The 19976-nt window shown below is 38.4% G+C and overlaps 1 protein-coding gene across 3 annotated transcripts in view; it reads left to right on the plus strand.

Annotated features, from left to right (window-relative positions):
* The window catches only part of TAFA5 (TAFA chemokine like family member 5), a 416270-nt gene that overhangs the window by 364173 nt on the left and 32121 nt on the right, over positions 1-19976 (plus strand). For all 3 annotated transcript variants that reach the window (XM_058190810.1, XM_058190809.1, XM_058190811.1), the window contains one exon: positions 18191-18237. In XM_058190810.1, coding sequence (XP_058046793.1) covers positions 18191-18237 — 47 coding nt within the window. The remainder of the gene's footprint in view (positions 1-18190; positions 18238-19976) is intronic.

Consider the following 19976-nt stretch of genomic DNA (forward strand, 5'->3'; position numbering starts at 1 on the left):
GAATATTCATATTTAATAGATTGTACGATTTGGAAGAAAAAAGGGGGAAATTGCACAATTTATATTAATTGTGACCAGGGGTGGGCTTCAAAAATTTTAGCAAGGGGTCCTCTGCCCAGTTGCTGGTTGGGTGTGGCCATGGTGGGAGTGGCCTAGTTGGCTTCCTGCATCACAGCAGGGGGGGCATTTTTGCCCTCCCCGGGCTCCAGAAGTTTTCTTTGAGCCTCCGGGAGGGTGAAACCAGCCTCCCCAGTCTCTGGAAGCCTTCTGGTTTCTGGAAATGGGGCTTCCTGAACTTCTGGTAGACCCATTTTTCACCCTCCCCAAGCCTCCATGCATACCGTGCACTTACCTGCGTCCAAAACGGGCCACGTAGGGACTCGGGTGGGGAGGGATGGGCATGAGGGATGAGTGGGATTTGGGGGTTCTCCGAACTGCACAGAATCTTAGCTAGAGGTTCTCCCAAACCCTGCGAACCCCCAGCAGCCCACCCCTGACCGTGACCCATTTGGTAATCATTTCAGAGATTTTTCCTTACTTCTTTGCTTGTGAGAAGCTTGCAGGTAGAAAGTCATTGGGAAGCTGGTAGCAATTTGAAAATCCAACACCAGATGGTAGGTAAGTGGCTGTTGTCAGATGGGGGAGAGAGCTATGGGTGTGTCTAGCCTAACAAAGAGAAAATCTAGGGGTGACATGATAGCTGCCTTCCAGTACATGAAGTGAAGGTTGACTTATTTTCCAAAGACTCTGAGGGCAGTATAAGAAGTAATGATTGGAAGATCATTAAAGAAAATTCCAACTTGGAACCAAGGAGAAACTTCCTGACAGTGAGAGCAATTGACCAATGGAACAGCTTACCTCCCAGAATTGTGGGTGTTTATCACTGAAAGTTTTCAAGAAAGGATTTTTATTCTATGGGGAAAAAAGACCCTTTGGAAAGGATTGGAGAACCATTTGTCCAGGATGATGTAAGATCTAATTCCATGGGCAGGAAGTTTGACTAGAACAGTAGTCCCCAACCTTCCTCACTTTGCAGACAGGTGCGGGGAGGAAGGAGTGCTTCTGTGAAAATGGCAGGTGCGTTAGCTTGCATGAGCATCTTCATTTGCATAATGGAGGGAAAGCACACCCTGTTCATACAAATGGAGCTTCGTACACTCGTGCACGCACCAGGGGTGGAATTCACTTACCTTCGCTACCGGTTTGCAAATGTGACCATGTGTGCACGCTTTGGTTGCACGCACCACCTCCATGCATGCGCAGGTTCTTCCGCGCATACGTAGAGCATCCAAAAAAAGGATAAATGGGATGTGATTGCATCCGGGTGGATGGGCAGAGCCACCCGCAGCCATCACTACCAGTTCGCCCGAACCGGATAAAAGCGGTTGAATACCACCACTTATGTGATTGGAGCCGTGCACTTGCAGTCACCTGCCATTTGTGTGGCCTGGTTCTGAATGAACGGCAACATGGTACCCAGCCATGGCCCAGGGAGTTAGGGATCCCTGGACTAGAAGACCTCCAAGGTTTCTTCTAGCCTTATGATTCTATGTTTTGAATTTGCAACTAAAAAAATAAGAGGATATATAGTCATTACTTACTTTTTAGATGTCAGAAAAAGAGTGGATCAAATCTGCAAAACATATCTTATATTAGTATTATAATGATGAATGCCCCTTCTGTGGAGAAGCTTAATTTAGGAAACCTGGACATATTTTCCTTTATATTTACAATAGCTCTATGACACGGGTGTCAAACTCACGGCATCACGTTGCCATCATGTGACGTTTCTTGACATTTTCCCCATTCATGGAGCTGGGGTGGGCATGGCCTGCATGTGACACATCCAGCCCATGGCCCGCCAATTTTACACCCCTGCTCTATGATGTAGATTTGACAAAGTTTAGTGATTTGGCCAAGATTGTTTTTTTTTTTTGTTTACATTTATATCCCGCCCTTCTCCGAAGACTCAGGGCGGCTTACAGTGTATAAGGCAATAGTCTCATTCTATTTGTATATTTTTACAAAGTCAACTTATTGCCACCCCAACAATCTGGGTCCTCATTTTACCTACCTTATAAAGGATGGAAGGCTGAGTCAACCTTGGGCCGGGCTTGAACCTGCAGTAATTGCAGGCTACTGTGTTCTAATAACAGGCTTCTAACAGCCTGAGCTATTACGGCCCGTTAAGCCACATTAACTCATGTGCTTAGTGAATAGAAAGGTTTTTGTAACCCAGAGGAATATCACTGGTATAACTTCCACATGTGTGAAAGAGAGTTCTTTGCGATCTATAAAACATTGGATTTTAGAATGCCTCCGTACATTTCTCTGAGGGCGATGTCCCTTCTTAGTTGTTGCTTACATCATTTTATTGGTGTCTGCCAATGGCTGTTGCGTTTTAACATGCAAAGTAGCAATTGTAGCCTCAGGTTATTGATCTACAATAAAAGTGTGAAGACACATTTGACGCTCTTTGAAAAGAGGGTCAAGCAGTTCATTTTGACTGGAGGAGATGTGATGTGCTGTGGCTTTTTTTCCCCCTCATCAAAGGATCGCTTCAGTAGTAAATGTCAAGGGCCTTTCTTCCATTGGAGATTTAATTTGTATTACTTGTGAAGATATAGAAAGTGAACAGGATGGCATTAAAATGCATACACTGTTACTGTGAAGCCAATATAAGTAAAGTGTACAAGACTATGTCTTGTTCTCAGAGGAGCAGTGCTGACCCTATGAAGAAGCCAAGACACTGTTTTTGAGAAAGAAAGTCTGTGTTTTAAGAATTCATTAAAAAAAAAAACCAACCACATATAAATCAGACTTTAGTTAAGAAGTATGTACAATAAAATATTTTTGATTCATTGTTGCGAGACTTGTCTCCATGGTATCTATCTCACAGAAATGAGGAATTACCAATAGTTTCTCCTGGGACAAATAAATCAGAAAGGTCAATTCCAGCAACAGAAGGCAATTCGCATATTTCAGTGCCGAACTATACAGGGGTGGTAAAAATAACAACCAGACACTTGAATTGTGTTAGGAAATAATTGAGGCCAGTGGAGGACTTCAAGGACATTTGTAATATGATCATAGTGATGAGTACCGTACAGTAACCGGACTACTGCATTCTGGACTAATTGAAGGTTGATGGTAGTCTTCAACAGCAGCTCCATGAAGGGATAATTTATTATTATGAAAATTTCCTATCTAAGTAGGGTAACAACTGATGCACCAGGATGTGGTGGAACTCACTGATTAAAAGAGAAGAGGACCCAATAAGGTGAATAAGAAGACATTCCAGCTTAGAATCTGTTTGGGGGAGAAAACATTTGAGATCAAGTCCTTAGGTGCATATTTGCCTCTTTTCCCCAAGGAAAGGACAATAGCCATAGCAAAATCAGACTTGTACACCATTTCATTTTTTTTTTTACAGTCCTCTCTAAGCAGTTTACAGAGTCAGCATATTGCCCCCAACAATCTGGGTCCTCATTTTACCCACCTCAGAAAGATGGAAGGCTGAGTCAACCTTGAGCTGGTGGGATTTGAACTGCCAAATTGCTGTCAGCTGGCAGTCAGCAGAAATAGCCTGCAGTACTGCATTCTAATCACTGTGCCACCACAGTTCTTAATCTGGCAAGATTCTTATAAACTGGTGATCAGCAATAAACTTTGACCCATTCTCAGAAATGTTCTAGTTGTTTACACCCAACACAATCAGAAATAGGCAACTTAACTATAGCTTCTACCTGTCTGTGTAGCTCAAGAAGATCCCTGATTTTCCCCCCCAACCTTTTGAGAAGTATGCCATCCCTTCAAGAAACATTCCCCAGACTATAGAAATTTTTATTGGTCAAGTGTGATTGGACACATAAGGAATTTGTCTTTGGTGCATATGCTGTCAGTGTACATAAAAAGACAAGATACATTCATTAAGAATCATAAGATACAATACTTAATAATAGCCATAGCAAAATCAGACTTGTACACCATTTCATTTTTTTTTACAGTCCTCTCTAAGCAGTTTACAGAGTCAGCATATTGCCCCAACAATCTGGGTCCTCATTTTACCCACCTCAGAAAGATGGAAGGCTGAGTCAACCTTGAGCTGGTGGGATTTGAACTGCCAAATTGCTGTCAGCTGGCAGTCAGCAGAAATAGCCTGCAGTACTGCATTCTGGACTAATTGAAGGTTGATGGTAGTCTTCAACAGCAGCTCCATGAAGGGATAATTTATTGTTATGAAAATTTCCTATCTAAGTAGGGTAACAACTGATGCACCAGGATGTGGTGGAACTCACTGATTAAAAGAGAAGAGGACCCGATAAGGTGAATAAGAAGACATTCCAGCTTAGAATCTGTTTAGGGGAGAAAACATTTGAGATCAAGTCCTTAGGTGCATATTTGCCTTTTTTCCCCAAGGAAAGGACAATAGCCATAGCAAAATCATTTAGACTTATACACCATTTCATATATTTTTTACAGTCCTCTCTAAGCAGTTTACAGAGTCAGCATATTGCCCCCAACAATCTGGGTCCTCATTTTACCCACCTCAGAAAGATGGAAGGCTGAGTCAACCTTGAGCCTGGTGGGATTTGAACTGCCAAATTGCTGTCAGCTGGCAGTCAGCAGAAATAGCCTGCAGTACTGCATTCTAACCACTGTGCCACCACAGTTCTTAATCTGGCAAGATTCTTATAAACTGGTGATCAGCAATAAACTTTGACCCATTCTCAGAAATGTTCTAGTTGTTTACACCCAACACAATCAGAAATAGGCAACTTAACTATAGCTTCTACCTGTCTGTGTAGCTCAAGAAGATCCCTGATTTTTCCCCCCAACCTTTTGAGAAGTATGCCATCCCTTCAAGAAACATTCCCCAGACTATAGAAATTTTTATTGGTCAAGTGTGATTGGACACATAAGGAATTTGTCTTTGGTGCATATGCTGTCAGTGTACATAAAAAGACAAGATACATTCATTAAGAATCATAAGATACAATACTTAATAATAGCCATAGGGTACAAATAAGCAATCAAATCATACTAGGAAACAATCAATATAAATTGTAAGGATACAGCAATGTTACAGTCATACAATCATAAATGGGAAGAGGTGGGTGATAGGAACGATGAGAAGATTAATAGTAATTAGTAATTAATACTAATGCAGACTTAGTGAATAGTTTGACAGTGTTGAGGGAATTATTTGTTTAGAAGAGTGATGGCATTTGGGAAAAAAAATGTTCTTGTGTCTAGTTTTTCTGGTGTGCAGTGCTCTGTAGCGTCGTTTTGAGGGTAGGAGTTGAAACAGTTTATGTCCAGTTGGTAGCAATTGTTTTTTCTGCAGTTTTAATTATCCTCTGAAGTCTGTGTCTGTCTTGTTGGGTTGCAGAACCAAACCAGACAGTTATAGAGGTATAGATGACCTCTGTACACCTCCTCAATAAACAAAGAGCAACTTCATATTGCTTTGAGTCAACTGGACTCTGTTTTTTCCCATTCCTATCTTAAGGGCCTCCGGGTCCTGGGACAACATATTCTCAGGACCTCCTGCCTGGCCTGGGGTGACAATATAAAATTGGTTATCATTAGCATAATAATGATTTCATACCTCCCTTAATGTTAGGCAAAAAAAAAACCCTGGAACTGTTCTTTCATTTCCAAGATGTATTAAACATGCTTGTTCCATGCTGAGAAATGGGCTTAGATGCTAATCCTTGAAATTATCTTAGTTACCTTTGGCTAAAGTTAACTTTCATCCCAGTGTTCTGGACCTATTCAATCTTAGAAACCTTTTAAAAGATGTTGGCACACTTCACTCTATAGGAGTCTTTTGGAGAAGCTCTACCTGTTAGGCTTTGCAAGCATTAGATGTGTTTTAAATAAGCATATATGGGGCATTGATTTTCAAATCTGATTTGCAGCCACATGGTATGTGAAATCTTTTCACATACTTCATAGTTCTGCCTCATCATAATTCTAAAATTTTCACTGGCTTTTAACTTCGGAGCATATGGTGGGATGTATTGCAGTTTTTTAGGGGTATTCTAAAAACATCTCACTACAGCAATGCATATGCTTATGTAGGGATTGCTCCTAAATCACATGTTCCCCTATTGCTCTCTATACAGGGAATCGGGGATGACATTAATCTATTCCAGGGGTTTCCAACCTTGGCAACTTTAAGACTTGTGGATTTCAACTCCCAGAGTTGATTCTGGGAGTTGAAGTTCACAAGTCTTAAGAGTTGATTCTGAGAGTTGAAGTCCACAAGTCTTAAAATTGCCAAGATTAGAGACCCCCGATCTATTCCATTTCAAAGAAATAACCATCTCTTCTATATTCAAGAATATAGTGTTTTTTTCTTGCTTTTTCTCTCTGACCCTGAGTTTGACATATTTTTCCTTATTGCTCAACTTGATGCTTTTATTTATTCTATTTACATAACATAACATAACAACAGAATTGGAAGGGACCTTGGAGGCCTTCTAGTCCAACCCCCTGCCCAGGCAGGAAACCCTACACCATCTCAGTCAGATGGTTATCCAACATTTTCTTAAAAATTTCCAGTGTTGGAGCATTCACAACTTCTGAAGGCATATCGTTCCACTTATTAATTGTTCTAACTGTCAGGAAATTTCTCCTTAGTTCTAAGTTGCTTCTTTCTTTGATCAGTTTCCACCCATTGCTTCTTGTTCTACCCTCAGGTGCTTTGGAGAACAGCCCGACTCCCTCTTCTTTGTGGCAGCCCCTGAGATATTGGAACACTGCTATCATGTCTCCCCTAGTCCTTCTTTTTATTAAACTAGACATACCCAGTTCCTGCAACCGTTCTTCATATGTTTTATCCTCCAGTCCCCTAATCATCTTTGTTGCTCTTCTCTGCACTCTTTCTAGAGTCTCAACATCTTTTTTACATCGTGGCGACCAAAACTGGATGCAATATTCCAAGTGTGGCCTTACCAAGGCATTATAAAGTGGTACTAACACTTCACGTGATCTTGATTCTATCCCTCTGTTTATGCAGCCCAGAACTGTGTTGGCTTTTTTAACAGCTGCTGCGCACTGCTGGCTCATATCTAAATGGTTATCCACTAGGACTCCAAGATCCCTCTCACAGGTACTACTATTGAGCAAGGTACCACATATACGGTACTGGTGCATTTTGTTTTTTTGGCCTAAATGTAGAACCTTACTTTTTTCACTGTTGAATTTCATTTTGTTAGATAGCGCCCAATGTTCAAGTCTGTCAAGATCTTTCTGTAACTTGAGCCTATCTTCTGGAGTGTTGGCTATTCCTACCAGCTTGGTGTCATCTGCAAATTTGATGAGTTCCCCATCTATCCCCTCGTCCAAGTCATTGATGAAGATGTTGAAGAGTACTGGGCCTAAAACAGAGCCTTGGGGTACTCCACTGCATACTTCCCTCCATGTGGATGTAGTTCCGTTGAGGACTACATGTTGAGTGCGGTTGGTCAACCAGTTACAAATCCATCTGGTGGTGGTGCTGTCTAACCCACATTTTTCTACTTTATCTAGTAGTAGGTTATGGTCTACTTTATCAGATGCTTTACTGAAGTCCAAGTAAATTATATCGACTGCATTCCTCTGGTCTACTAATTTTGTCATTTTGTCAAAGAATGCGATAAGATTAGTCTGGCATGATCTGTTTTTGACAAACCCATGTTGGCTTTTGGTTATTACTTTGTTTGCTTCTAGGTGTTCGGTGATTCGTTGCTTGATTATCTTTTCCAGAATCTTCCCCGGTATTGAGGTCAGACTGATAGGTCTGTAGTTTCCTGGATCTGTTTTTTTTCCTTTTTTGAAGATGGGAACTACATCAGCTCTTTTCCAGTCCTCTGGCAGCTCCCCTGTGTTCCAGGATCTTTGAAAGATATAGTTCAGTGGTTCTGAGATCATGTCTGCCAGTTCCTTCAGAACCTTGGGGTGTAATCCATCCGGTCCTGGTGATTTGAACTCGTCTAGGGTAGACAGGTGTTCACTTACCATTTTCTTCCCTATTTTAACTTGTATTTCTAATCTGTTTTTTGTAGTGCTGTTTTTGATAGGTTGGATTGTTTTTTCCTTTTGTGTAAAGACAGATGCAAAATATGAATTAAGTAGATCTGCTTTCCCCCTGTTGCTTGTCATCTTCTTGCCACTTTCTCCCAGCATTATCAACAACAGCAACATCAATTGTGTTGTAAATGTTGTACCTTGATGAACGTATCTTTTCTTTTACGTACACTGAGAGCATATGCACCAAGACAAATTCCTTGTGTGTCCAATCACACTTGGCCAATAAAAAAAAAATTCTATTCTATTCAATGGGCCAATTGTTTCCTTGACTTTTTTCTTGTTTTTAACATGTTGGAAGAAGCTTTTTTTGTTATTTTTTACTTTTGTCGCTAGCCTTTGTTCATTGTGAGCCTTAGCTTTCCTCACTTCATCTTTACAGGCTCGGGCTATTTGCTGATATTCTGCCTTAGTTATTTGCCCCTCTTTCCACTTTTTATATTTGTCATTTTGTCAAAGAATGCGATAAGATTAGTCTGGCATGATCTGTTTTGACAAACCCATGTTGGCTTTTGGTTATTACTTTGTTTGCTTCTAGGTGTTCGGTGATTCGTTGCTTGATTATCTTTTCCAGAATCTTCCCGGTATTGAGGTCAGACTGATAGGTCTGTAGTTTCCTGGATCTGTTTTTTCCTTTTTGAAGATGGGAACTACATCAGCTCTTTTCCAGTCCTCTGGCAGCTCCCTGTGCTCCAGGATCTTTGAAAGATATAGTTCAGTGGTTCTGAGATCACGTCTGCCAGTTCCTTCAGAACCTTGGGGTGTAATCCATCCGGTCCTGGTGATTTGAACTCGTCTAGGGTAGACAGGTGTTCACTTACCATTTTCTTCCCTATTTTAACTTGTGTTTCTAATCTGTTTTTGTAGTGCTGTTTTGATAGGTTGGATTGTTTTTCCTTTTGTGTAAAGACAGATGCAAAATATGAATTAAGTAGATCTGCTTTCCCCCTGTTGCTTGTCATCTTCTTGCCACTTTCTCCCAGCATTATCAACAACAGCAACATCAATTGTGTTGTAAATGTTGTACCTTGATGAACGTATCTTTTCTTTTACGTACACTGAGAGCATATGCACCAAGACAAATTCCTTGTGTGTCCAATCACACTTGGCCAATAAAAAAAAAATTCTATTCTATTCAATGGGCCAATTGTTTCCTTGACTTTTTTCTTGTTTTTAACATGTTGGAAGAAGCTTTTTTTGTTATTTTTTACTTTTGTCGCTAGCCTTTGTTCATTGTGAGCCTTAGCTTTCCTCACTTCATCTTTACAGGCTCGGGCTATTTGCTGATATTCTGCCTTAGTTATTTGCCCCTCTTTCCACTTTTTATATTTGTCCTTTTTGTCTTTCAATTTGTCAGATAGTTCTTTATGCATCCATGCTGGTTTCTTTTGAGATCTACTATTTTTCTTCTTCATTGGTATTGTGTTAGACTGTGCTTTTATAATCTCACTTTTCAAAATTTCCCAAGCTTCTTGAGTTGTTTTCCCCCTGAGGATTCTCATCCATTGAATCCTTCTCAAGCTCTCTCTAAGTTTATTGAAATTAGCTCTCTTAAAGTCCAAGACTCTAGTTTGACTTTGTTCTACTACTTGTATTTGCTTAATATCGAATTCCAATATTGCGTGGTCACTTGCCCCCAAGGTTCCTGTAGCTTCAACACCTTCTATCATTTCATCTCTGTTAGTGAGAATTAAGTCCCATATGGCTGATCCCCTTGTCGCCTTCTCTGTTTTTTGGAAAACAAAGTTGTCTGCTAGGTTTGTTAGGAACCTGTTGGATCTTCCACTTGGTGCAGAGTTTGTTTCCCAGTTGATGTCAGGGTAGTTAAACTCCCCCATTACTACTGTGATGTGCTTCCTACATACCTTAGTCTCAGCTTCATCTGACGATTAGTGCTAATCTTGTGGATGATGTCATTTTTGTTATTATTATACGAATATTAGTACTACCATATTGTATGGCTAGCTTTTACTCAAATCTGTATATTTTAAAAAATATGTATTCTATATAATGCTTTCTATTGTAAAAGGCATAATAAAGAATTGTGAATTCAAACCTATGTTCTATTATGTTACTGGCATTAAAATTAGTTCATTAAGTGGAAATTCTTAGGAACATAAATTAGAGGGAAAAATGCAAAGTGTTGAAATGCTTTTCAGAAGTTAAAACAGCACTACAATCTTTTTTTTAATGGCTTTTTTTTTGTACAAAATACTTATTGTTATACTATCCTGTGTTTCAGGACTATATGTTGCTTGAACCAAGTATTTTATAGCTGCATTCAAAAATTGGTTTTCAAAGCTGAAGCAATACCAGATTCTGGGCTTGCATTGTTCTCTGGAAACATTACAAGGTCAGATCTAGATGGTACCTGATCCCAAAGAAAGTATGGATTATGATGAGCTTATTTCACATTCTGTGGTAAAGATTGACTATAATTTAGGATTTGGATAGATCATTACAGTAAGGTTAATTTAAAATTCAACATAAAAGCTTCTGCTTTCATGAGAATGTTGAAGGTGAAAATTCATCATTAATTCAAATTAATTAATGATGAATTAATTAATTCTTGCCCACTTTGTTGGGCTGCCCAAAATCTAGACAAACACATGATGACCACAAAGAGTTAAAATAACTCAAATTCTTGGCCTCTAGTGGTATTCTGAATTTCTATAACTCATATATGATACCCCGTTGTCCCCAAACCATAGTTATCAAGGTATTTTCAGAAATCATTTCATGAGTTATCATCTCTTTTAAGGAAATCTGGAAAACAGCCCGTTATGTGTAATTTCTTTACCATTATTAAAGCTTGGGCATAGAGGAGCAGTGAAAGCCATAATCGATTCAACTGTTGTGGACCTCTTTGTAAAGAATTTTTTAAAGACAACTTCTGCTTTTATAGAGTTATACTACTTTGCAATTCCTGAGCCCCCTGAGAGAATTTATTTAGCCAAGCTTAGTTGCACGTCAGTAATCTGCTGACATAGGGTTGTGTTCAGGTGCAAAACAGTAGCATAAATGTAAAACTAGGATAGATATACAGCATTATTGCGAATAGAATCTAATGAAAACTGAATCTTGACAAATAGAAAAGGAAATGTATTTCAAAATATCTCATAAATCATTGCAGACGTGAGAAAAACTATTAATATGTAATTTAAAAAATGATTAAACTGTACAATGCTGCAAATTATGATATTCAAATTGAGTAATTTGAATATAGAAAAGGGGAGGCTGAGTGTGTATGTGAGAAAGGTTTTTTTCCAGTCAAAATTAAGGACAACTTTATATCAGTTTATAACAAGATAACTAGATCTATATTACACAAAAACAAAGGATCCAAGGTAATTAAATTTGAACTTTGTTATTAATTAAAATATGTTGTTTTTAGAGAAAGTTTATTTTTATTTTATTATTTTTAATAATGAATAATAATATCAGGTTTTAATGAAAACCTGATATTGATTCTTTACATTTTGTTAAAATTAAGAAATATTTTTCTGTGTAATTAATATTTAAAAGCAGGTATCTCCATCATGGGACATTTTACAGTGTAAATAAAGATAGCGGCTGAAGTGGAAAGTCTATTTCCTGGACCAATGGTAGCAAACAATGGTAGCTCTGCTAACTAGCACCTTGGCCTCTAGAAAATGACCTAGTTTGCACAGTATTACATTTCACAGATTTAAACTGTTCACTTCTTCTTTCATGAGATAAATGAGATTCTCTTATTAACCATAGTTTCCTATTTTGGTACATAACAAATCATGATTGGAAGGTATCAGACAAAGCAGGATCTTAAAATCACACAGTTGAGTTATTTTAAGATCACGATTTCTTCCAAAGCTGGTAACTGCATTGTTAATTTGGAACAAAACAGCTAATTGATAATTACTGGTTTGCTAATTACTGGTTTCATTACAGCTGGGACAAAGCCAGAGTATTCATGGGAGCTATGTTCATCCAAACTTTGGCCTGTTAAGTAAGTAGACCATTGAAGTGGACTACAAAACATTGATATTCTAGAAGAATATATTGATGAAACTGGTAAATTATAGCCATACCTCATTTCCATTAACAGCCCATTAAACCATAACTTACATATTTGCAAGATTGATCATGGTTAATTTTAAAACATTTCTTTGTGATGAACATCAATGCTATGTTACAATATATGAAGAATTGTCTTTGAAGATTTGTTCATTCAGAGGGTGATTAAATAATTTTGGCATGGTTCCCAGATCCATCACAATTGGGTACTGTATGAAACGTTTTTCTATTGGAGGAATAAGAATGGCTGAATCACCACGTTTTAACTCTTAACAGAATATTCTTGCATGGTCAAAAGGACACATGGTTCTTATTTATTACTTAATGTTATCGTCATTGGCAAAGGGCCTATTTTCATTAATCATCAGTAAGCAATGCTCTGAAGCTTTTTTTCTTTAACCCAGCACAATTTAATCAAAGTCTTACATTGCAAGATTCCATGATTTTTAATCGTAAGTTTGTTGAGCAAACCAACATTTGGCATAACGCTATGTCAAATGTTAAAAACATAAGCTACGTTTTGACATAATGCTATGTCAAATGTTAAAAACATAAATTACACTTTTTTTTACACAAAAGAAACTTACTTTAACATTTAAGATGAATAATAAATGCAGTCAATAGGTATATACTGTGAATTACAAAGAGATTTACCCCGTGCTATAATAAATTTAAAAATGTTATTGCCATCAAATGTATCTGTATTTGTTACAAAAATCTAATTGAATAATAAAGGAACATTTAAATGTACATTTAATTTGGGCTCTCAATTAAATTTAAACAATGCTGTCTTTAAAATTAATGGAAAGTAGAGGACAGAGATATCAATTATGGCATATATATTTATAAAAGGAAAGCATGAACTAGTGAGTTAGTGTTCCAGACATCTGTGTTTTTATCCCATATCTTACTGACTATAGGATTAAGTACCAAAAAAGCTCTGTAGCCTTTTACTTATCGGAAGAAACAAGAAGTAGGAAATGAAGTTTAACTTAACAGGAATTTAGAACAAAATAGCAGAGTTGGAAGGGACCTTGTAGGTCATCTAGACGTTGCTGTTTCGAAGAGCAGGACTAGCTTGAACGTAGTTTTTAAATTGGGATTTTTAAAAAAGGGGTTTAAATGAGGTTTTAAATTTGTATTTAAAAGTTTTAGGGCATCAATTGAATTTAACTGTCTATTCTTTTAGCTGTTTATATGTATTATATGTTTTCTGTTGTTTTTTGGCTGTGAACCGCCCTGAGTCCTTCGGGAAATGGGCGGTATACAAATATAATAAATAATAATAATAATAAATAATAATCTAGTCCAACCTCCTGCCCAAGCAGAAAACTTTGCACCGTTTAGAATGCTGTCTTATTTTAAAGAGGTCAAGGAATGCCGTCTAACTCTATAGTTCCCATCTTTGATGCTATTAAAAGACATTGTTGTCACACAAAGAATTTGAAAGCATCTCTACCGCTCCTTTTTGGCCTTATAGACACAGGATGTGCAGAAACAAATGCTGGCTTGCAATATTATTCCTTTACTTTCTGAACTAAAATCTTCATTCAGGACGCTTTTGTGAGCTACTAATTGCCAACAGGCTTAGGGCTTGATCAAATGATGTCATCCTCAGCTGGCATTTCTTATGTAGAGGCAGCCTACAGTTGTACTTCGCTTCAAAAGTGATCCAGTCTGACAACAATGCATACTGTCTAGAGCAGAGTAATACTGGCATAGCTGTACAAAATGACTTTACCTGAATGAGACGGAAGCAATCTCATCTCCTCTCCTCCACCTTCCCCTCTCCCTCTCCTTCTCATGTTCACATAACAATCATTTCACTTAACAACCTGGTCGTTAGAATGGAACTCAGTGAATTTAGATACATCAATGTTAAAAGCTTATCCTAGGGTTCAAGGATCTTCACTATTTTTACTTTATGTGTAAGTTATGTTATTTACACTTTACTTTATTGATTAGCCCGTGGGCCATATCAAAGTGCAGAGTTCCAGACACAAATGATTACTAAAATCTGATGAAAGCAATTTAAAATGGAATTGGATAAAATACGATTTAAAATGAAATTGGAATAAAATACAGTTTAAAATAATAGCTTTGATTATTAGCCTATAGGCCATATCAAAGCACAAGGTGCAAACACATATCGCCAATAAAATCTTATACAAACAATTTAAAATAAGAGTAGGGTAAAATACAATAGTTCTAGGATAAGATACAATATAATTTAATACATAAATATATAAATGACATAAAATTATATTTCGGTGTCACCCTTACAATCTACCCCAATCGGTCCCACGTATGCAGATCTCAACCGAACCATTTTGCTCAAATACTGTGCTGTGTTAAATGTTATTTTCAGGTTCTGGCTGCATATAAAGTAAGTTGTTTTGATATGGGGATCCCAATGGGCTATTCCTTTGGTATATGGACCAAAGTACCTGTCTCTCACCCCTTATATAAACAACAGTCAAATAGGATGTGAGTCATAATTATATTTACATAATGCATCCAACTTTGTTTCTAGTGTTAGGTCCTTTGCCTTTTCATTTTAGATATCTGGATCAGCCAAGAGGTTGTGGGGCATTTTGATATGATAATAACAATATCATGCAAGTATGGAAGCAGGGGATGGGAGACAGGAAGCACAACTAGAACAACCATGAAAGACAGTGATCAAGGTGTGAAAGAAGAGAAAATGATTTTGGTGTGAAAATTTTCTAGCAGTTTTGACAGGAAGAAGTCTTGCCACATTTCCAAACCTTTGGAACATTGACAATGCTGGCACAAATTCCGTAACAATGGGGGGGGGAGTGTTATTTCTGGATGTGTTTTTGGGGAGCAAGGACATAAACCAGATTTTATGCAAAAGTGATCAGTTGCATTAAAGTAAATTTGCATAAAGTAAATTGCATAACATGAGGAAAACTTGCAGTTTGGCAAGGATCAAGATTAGCTTTTCTTGGGGATATACATATTCTTTTTGTTTTCCAGTTATGTCTATATGCATGTATATGCTTATTTTCAGTTCATGTTTCTTTTTAACCTTATTAATCTAAGATTATAATTATTAATCTTAGATTGTAATCTAAGATTCACAAAATCCATCTTTATCTTTAGGAAAATACCCAATATTTCAAAAATATTCCTAATGAAACTAGTGATTTTTGCCTTGTTTTGTCTTTGCAAATGCATACTGACGTAGAATGGCTGTTAAAATGCTTCATTTGTAACATTTCTACCCCTGTGATAACATATAAATTGTCTAAAGAAAAAAATGATAAGGAATATTTGATTCACTTAAATGAGATTTCTAAAACTCTCAACAATTAAAAGTCATTGTCGCATTCAAATATGGGATTGTGAAACTTGTCTCATTTTATCTATACTTTTATTAAGAAGCAATTCATTCCATGTATTCTCAAATATAGATAACTATAAATTGTATTCTTAAAATTACCCAGTGGTAGTAGGATACTTACTCCACAAACATTCACTTTAAAGGAATAGCACCAATTTCCAAGTACCAGAGCATAACTAATAATCACATGCTAATTGATAAGAAGTATCCTAAGTGACATTTTTCTTGTCAAATAGCAAGTAGGACACTGAGGGACTTAACTAATTAAAAAGCATATTAAAATATGCATTGATTAATTATTATTACTTTTTACTATTTCCAGTAACTGTTTAAAAGTAAATGTTTAAAAGTACAGGAGGATAAGTGAATGTCTTCATGTGTATTTGTTCTTAAGTGTGAATGAATGCTTAATCAAAATTAGAACTTCTCTGGTTAATTCTGAACCTTGTTGATGAAGGTTGACAGAAAGTATGGTATATCTTGAGGACTTTGGGATTGTATGTGTGCATGTAAAGATGTTTGCTTTGCCAAACAGGAAAATATCTCCCCCTTACTGCAATTTATATTAGAAGCAATAAATTTTACAGTTGGTTTTATCATTCCAATATGTGGTTGGATTCCCCCTCCTCCCCAGCATCATGGGCATGTAAGACTGTTGGGAAGGAGAATAGAAGTGAGACATGGGTAGCTGGGTGGAGACTCTATATCCCCAAACCATTAAGCAGATTCCTTGTCCCAACAAAAACCCTTTTTATTTAATTTACATTGAATTCCTCTCTAGCAAAGTCTTTCTTCTCTCACAGTCTTTCAAGATAGCTCACAATTACTGACCTTTATCAGGCTTGGAGAGTGGCCAGGCCGATAACTTTCAGACTCCACAATACTTGGCAAGAATGCAGTAATGAACTAATTGTCTCCTGCAAACTCCACTCCCCTTTCTCGCCTCTTTTATTCCCTCTGGGAGGGGCCATTCATCATCCACCTGTGGCCTTACTCCCAAATTGACCCTTGTTATTTAGCTGTTCCCTTCATCTGGCAACTCTGCTTCAGCTGTTCGTCTGACTCCAAAGGCAGCTGATAACTGGCATACGGCCCTGGCCCCCTCTCTGCCTCCGACGCAGAGCCCTCATCAGACCCTTCCCCAGAATCCAGGACTAGCCCAGGTTTTTTTTAATTTGCATTTATATCCCGCCCTTCTCCAAAGACTCAGGGCGGCTTACACTATGTTAAGCAATAGTCTTCATCCATTTGTATATTATATACAAAGTCAACTTATTGCCCCCAACAATCTGGGTCCTCATTTTACCTACCTTATAAAGGATGGAAGGCTGAGTCAACCTTGGGCCTGGTGGGACTAGAACTTGCAGTAATTGCAAGCAGCTGTGTTAATAACAGACTGTCTTAGCAGTCTGAGCCACCAGAGGCCTCCCCAACTTTCTCACTGTCCGAATCTGGTGCCAGATCTACTGGCCGCTGGCAGTCCATAACCAAGTGTCCAACTGGCAGTCTAGATGCATCCAGCCACCCCGGCTCTGCAAAGGGGGAAAATGTCACAAAAGTCACGTGACAGCAACATGACACAGCAATGTCACATTGTTATCTGACTGTTATCTGTCTCTGGACGAGGCCATTATATAGTCCAGGGTTGTCAAAACTCTTTTGACACCCCTGATATAGTCATTCTCTGTAATGTAGAAATCCTTTTTTTTTTCCTTTACTCCTTGGGAAAAATAAGGGGAGAACTGGAAAACTGCAGGTCAAAGTAGTCTTTTACGAGACCAGCAATAAGCAGAGGAGAAAAGTGCATGGCCTATTTTCTTTGGTCTACGGTGCTTGGGTTGCAATATTCTGGTTCCAATAGATGAATTATAAGAAATTCAGGCCTCTGAACACAAGCTTTCAATCATATTTTGCCAATTGCACTTCTTTTTTAAAACATTGATTTCCCTTCCCTTTTTACCACATGTGATGGGGTAAGTCTTGGTTGAAATTCATGAATCTTTTCAACTGTCAGCCTAAACATCTCACTTAAAGGGGAATTTAAGGCAGGAACAGAGAAAGGAGCTCCACATCTTGTTACATTATATGAACAGAAAGTAGAATTCCATCCCACAAATTCTGGCTGGATCATTCTCTTTTCTCCATGAGCATTTGTCAATACACAGGACAACAGAACAGGATAAACTAAATAAATAAGCGTGACATGAGGTTTTGCACAATAACAGCCTGGGAGAAGGCAGGGCACTTCAATTAATAATGGAGCACAGAGTTCCTGATAGAGCCATTCTTTAATAATGTTTAAAAGAGCTACAAGGAGCCCTGGGAGAGGTTTTACAGATAACGGCAATGGGCATTTTTCCCAGCTAGGCCCAAGAGGCTCAGCTGCTCCTGCAGAATAAGTTCAGAAAAGAAATGGAAATTACATTCTTATAGAAGAATGAGCATTTTTGAAGAAGGTTTCAGTCAGCCTAGTTACTTGAAAAAAGCATCCATGAATATTGAGAAAGGCAGCAGGCAAATGTCTGCTTTAGAATCATTCAGCAATTCTATCAGTCAGGGAGAACTTGTGCCTTTTGGTGCTGTGATAGAAATTTAGGCTGTTTCAATAATTCACCTGAAGACTTAATTCAAATCACACACAATCAAAAGTAGTTTCTTCCACTGTACACTTGCGATGTTTCTCTTTTTTTCCAGCATGACAGTGGTGACAAAAACTCCTCTGAATATAATTGCACTTGGAGGTAAGCAAAAATAATTTTCAACAGTTGCAATGCACAGTATATCTGAAAAGTAATGGTTCGCTAATGAAAACACTTGTATTTGCAATTTTCAAAAAAGAAAATTTCACCAAAAGCTAAAGAAGTTTCCTTATGTAAAAAAATAAAAACTTGTAGAAACGTTGACATTCCAAATATTGAGAGTTTTCTTACGATGGAAAAAGTAAGAGGCAAGAAACACGTCATCTGAAAATCAAGCAATAATTTTAGTAGAGCTCTGAACTTAAAATTTTAGATTTTGAGATTTTTTTTAAATTAGATAACAAGACTGATGCCTGTTTAAAACAAGGCCAGGAAGTGAAGAACAAATAGAAATGCCCTTACACCTCAAAAGAATGTTGTTTACGTTCTTTCAATTTTTGATGGTACAAGTTAGGTAAAGTAAAGGTTCTCCTCGCACATACGTGCTACTCGTTGCCGACTCTAGGGGGCAGTGCTCATCTCCGTTTCCAAGCCGAAGAGCCAGCGCTGTCCGAAGACGTCTCTGTGGTCATGTGGCCAGCATGACTCAACGCCAAAGGCACACGGAATGCTGTTACCTTCCCACCAAAGGTTGTCCCTATTTTTTCTACTTGCATTTTTACATGCTTTCGAAACTGCTAGGTTGGCAGAAGCTGGGATAAGTAACAGGAGCTCACTCCATTACATGGCAGCACTAGGGATTCAAACCGCTGAGCTGCCGACCTTTCGATCGACAAGCTCAACATCCTAGCCCCTGAGCCACCGCGACCCTTTGGTACAAGTTACTAGTCACTTATTTGTTCATTTATTTATTCAACTTATATAGCTACCCATCTCAAATGTGTTTAATTGGCTCAGTTAAAACAAAAAGCAATGCCCAACAAAAGAAAAAAACCTTTCAAACAAATTAAATAATTAAAATCATGGTGTGTAAAATGCAGGACAGCGTAGTCCATGTATTACAAATAATGCAATCATTTTGCAGGCTTCATACCTCTAGCACAGGGGTCTCCAACCTTGGTCCCTTTAAAACTTGTGGACTTCAACTCCCAGAGTTCCTCAGCCAGCTTTGCTGGCTGAGGGACTCTGGGAGTTGAAGTCCACAAGTCTTAAAGGGACCAAGATTGGAGACCCTGCTCTAGCAGATCCCCAGGCATGACTCAAAGCCATCTCTTCGGGACCTTCTAGGCCAGTAGGATTAGGGCATGACCCATTCCCTGTTTGTTATTTGAACAGATACAGTACATGTAACAAGGGATAGATGGTCCCACAAATAACCCAGCCCAATGCCATGTATCAAATTATTGTTCATTGCCAGCGCCTTTAATTGAATCTGAATGCAAACTGGCAACTAATGCATCTCACAAAGCAGAGGTGTAATGTGCTGATCTAAAAACACATGAAACTACATGCACTGCTATGTTTTGCACAACGTGCATCTTCTCTAGGTCTGTGATACACCAGGCCCACATGAACCTTAGAGAACCTTTCCATCCTGAGCCACTCTTACCCTCCCTCCACCATAAACATTATGCTTCAGGACAGGGGGTGTCAGTCTCAAGGCATGGGGGCAGATTTGGTCTGTGGGGTGATTAGATTTGGCCCGCAGGGCCGCCCTGGAAACAGCGAAGGACTGGCCCATGGTACCTCTGCCAGCGGAAATGGGCTCCTAAACTCCGATTTTGGCTGTGACAGCTTCCTGCAACCCTCTGCCAGCAAAAACAGAACTTGGGTGCTTGGCC

This window comes from Ahaetulla prasina, chromosome 7 (assembly GCF_028640845.1).
Source record: "Ahaetulla prasina isolate Xishuangbanna chromosome 7, ASM2864084v1, whole genome shotgun sequence".
Classification (NCBI taxonomy): domain Eukaryota; kingdom Metazoa; phylum Chordata; class Lepidosauria; order Squamata; family Colubridae; genus Ahaetulla; species Ahaetulla prasina.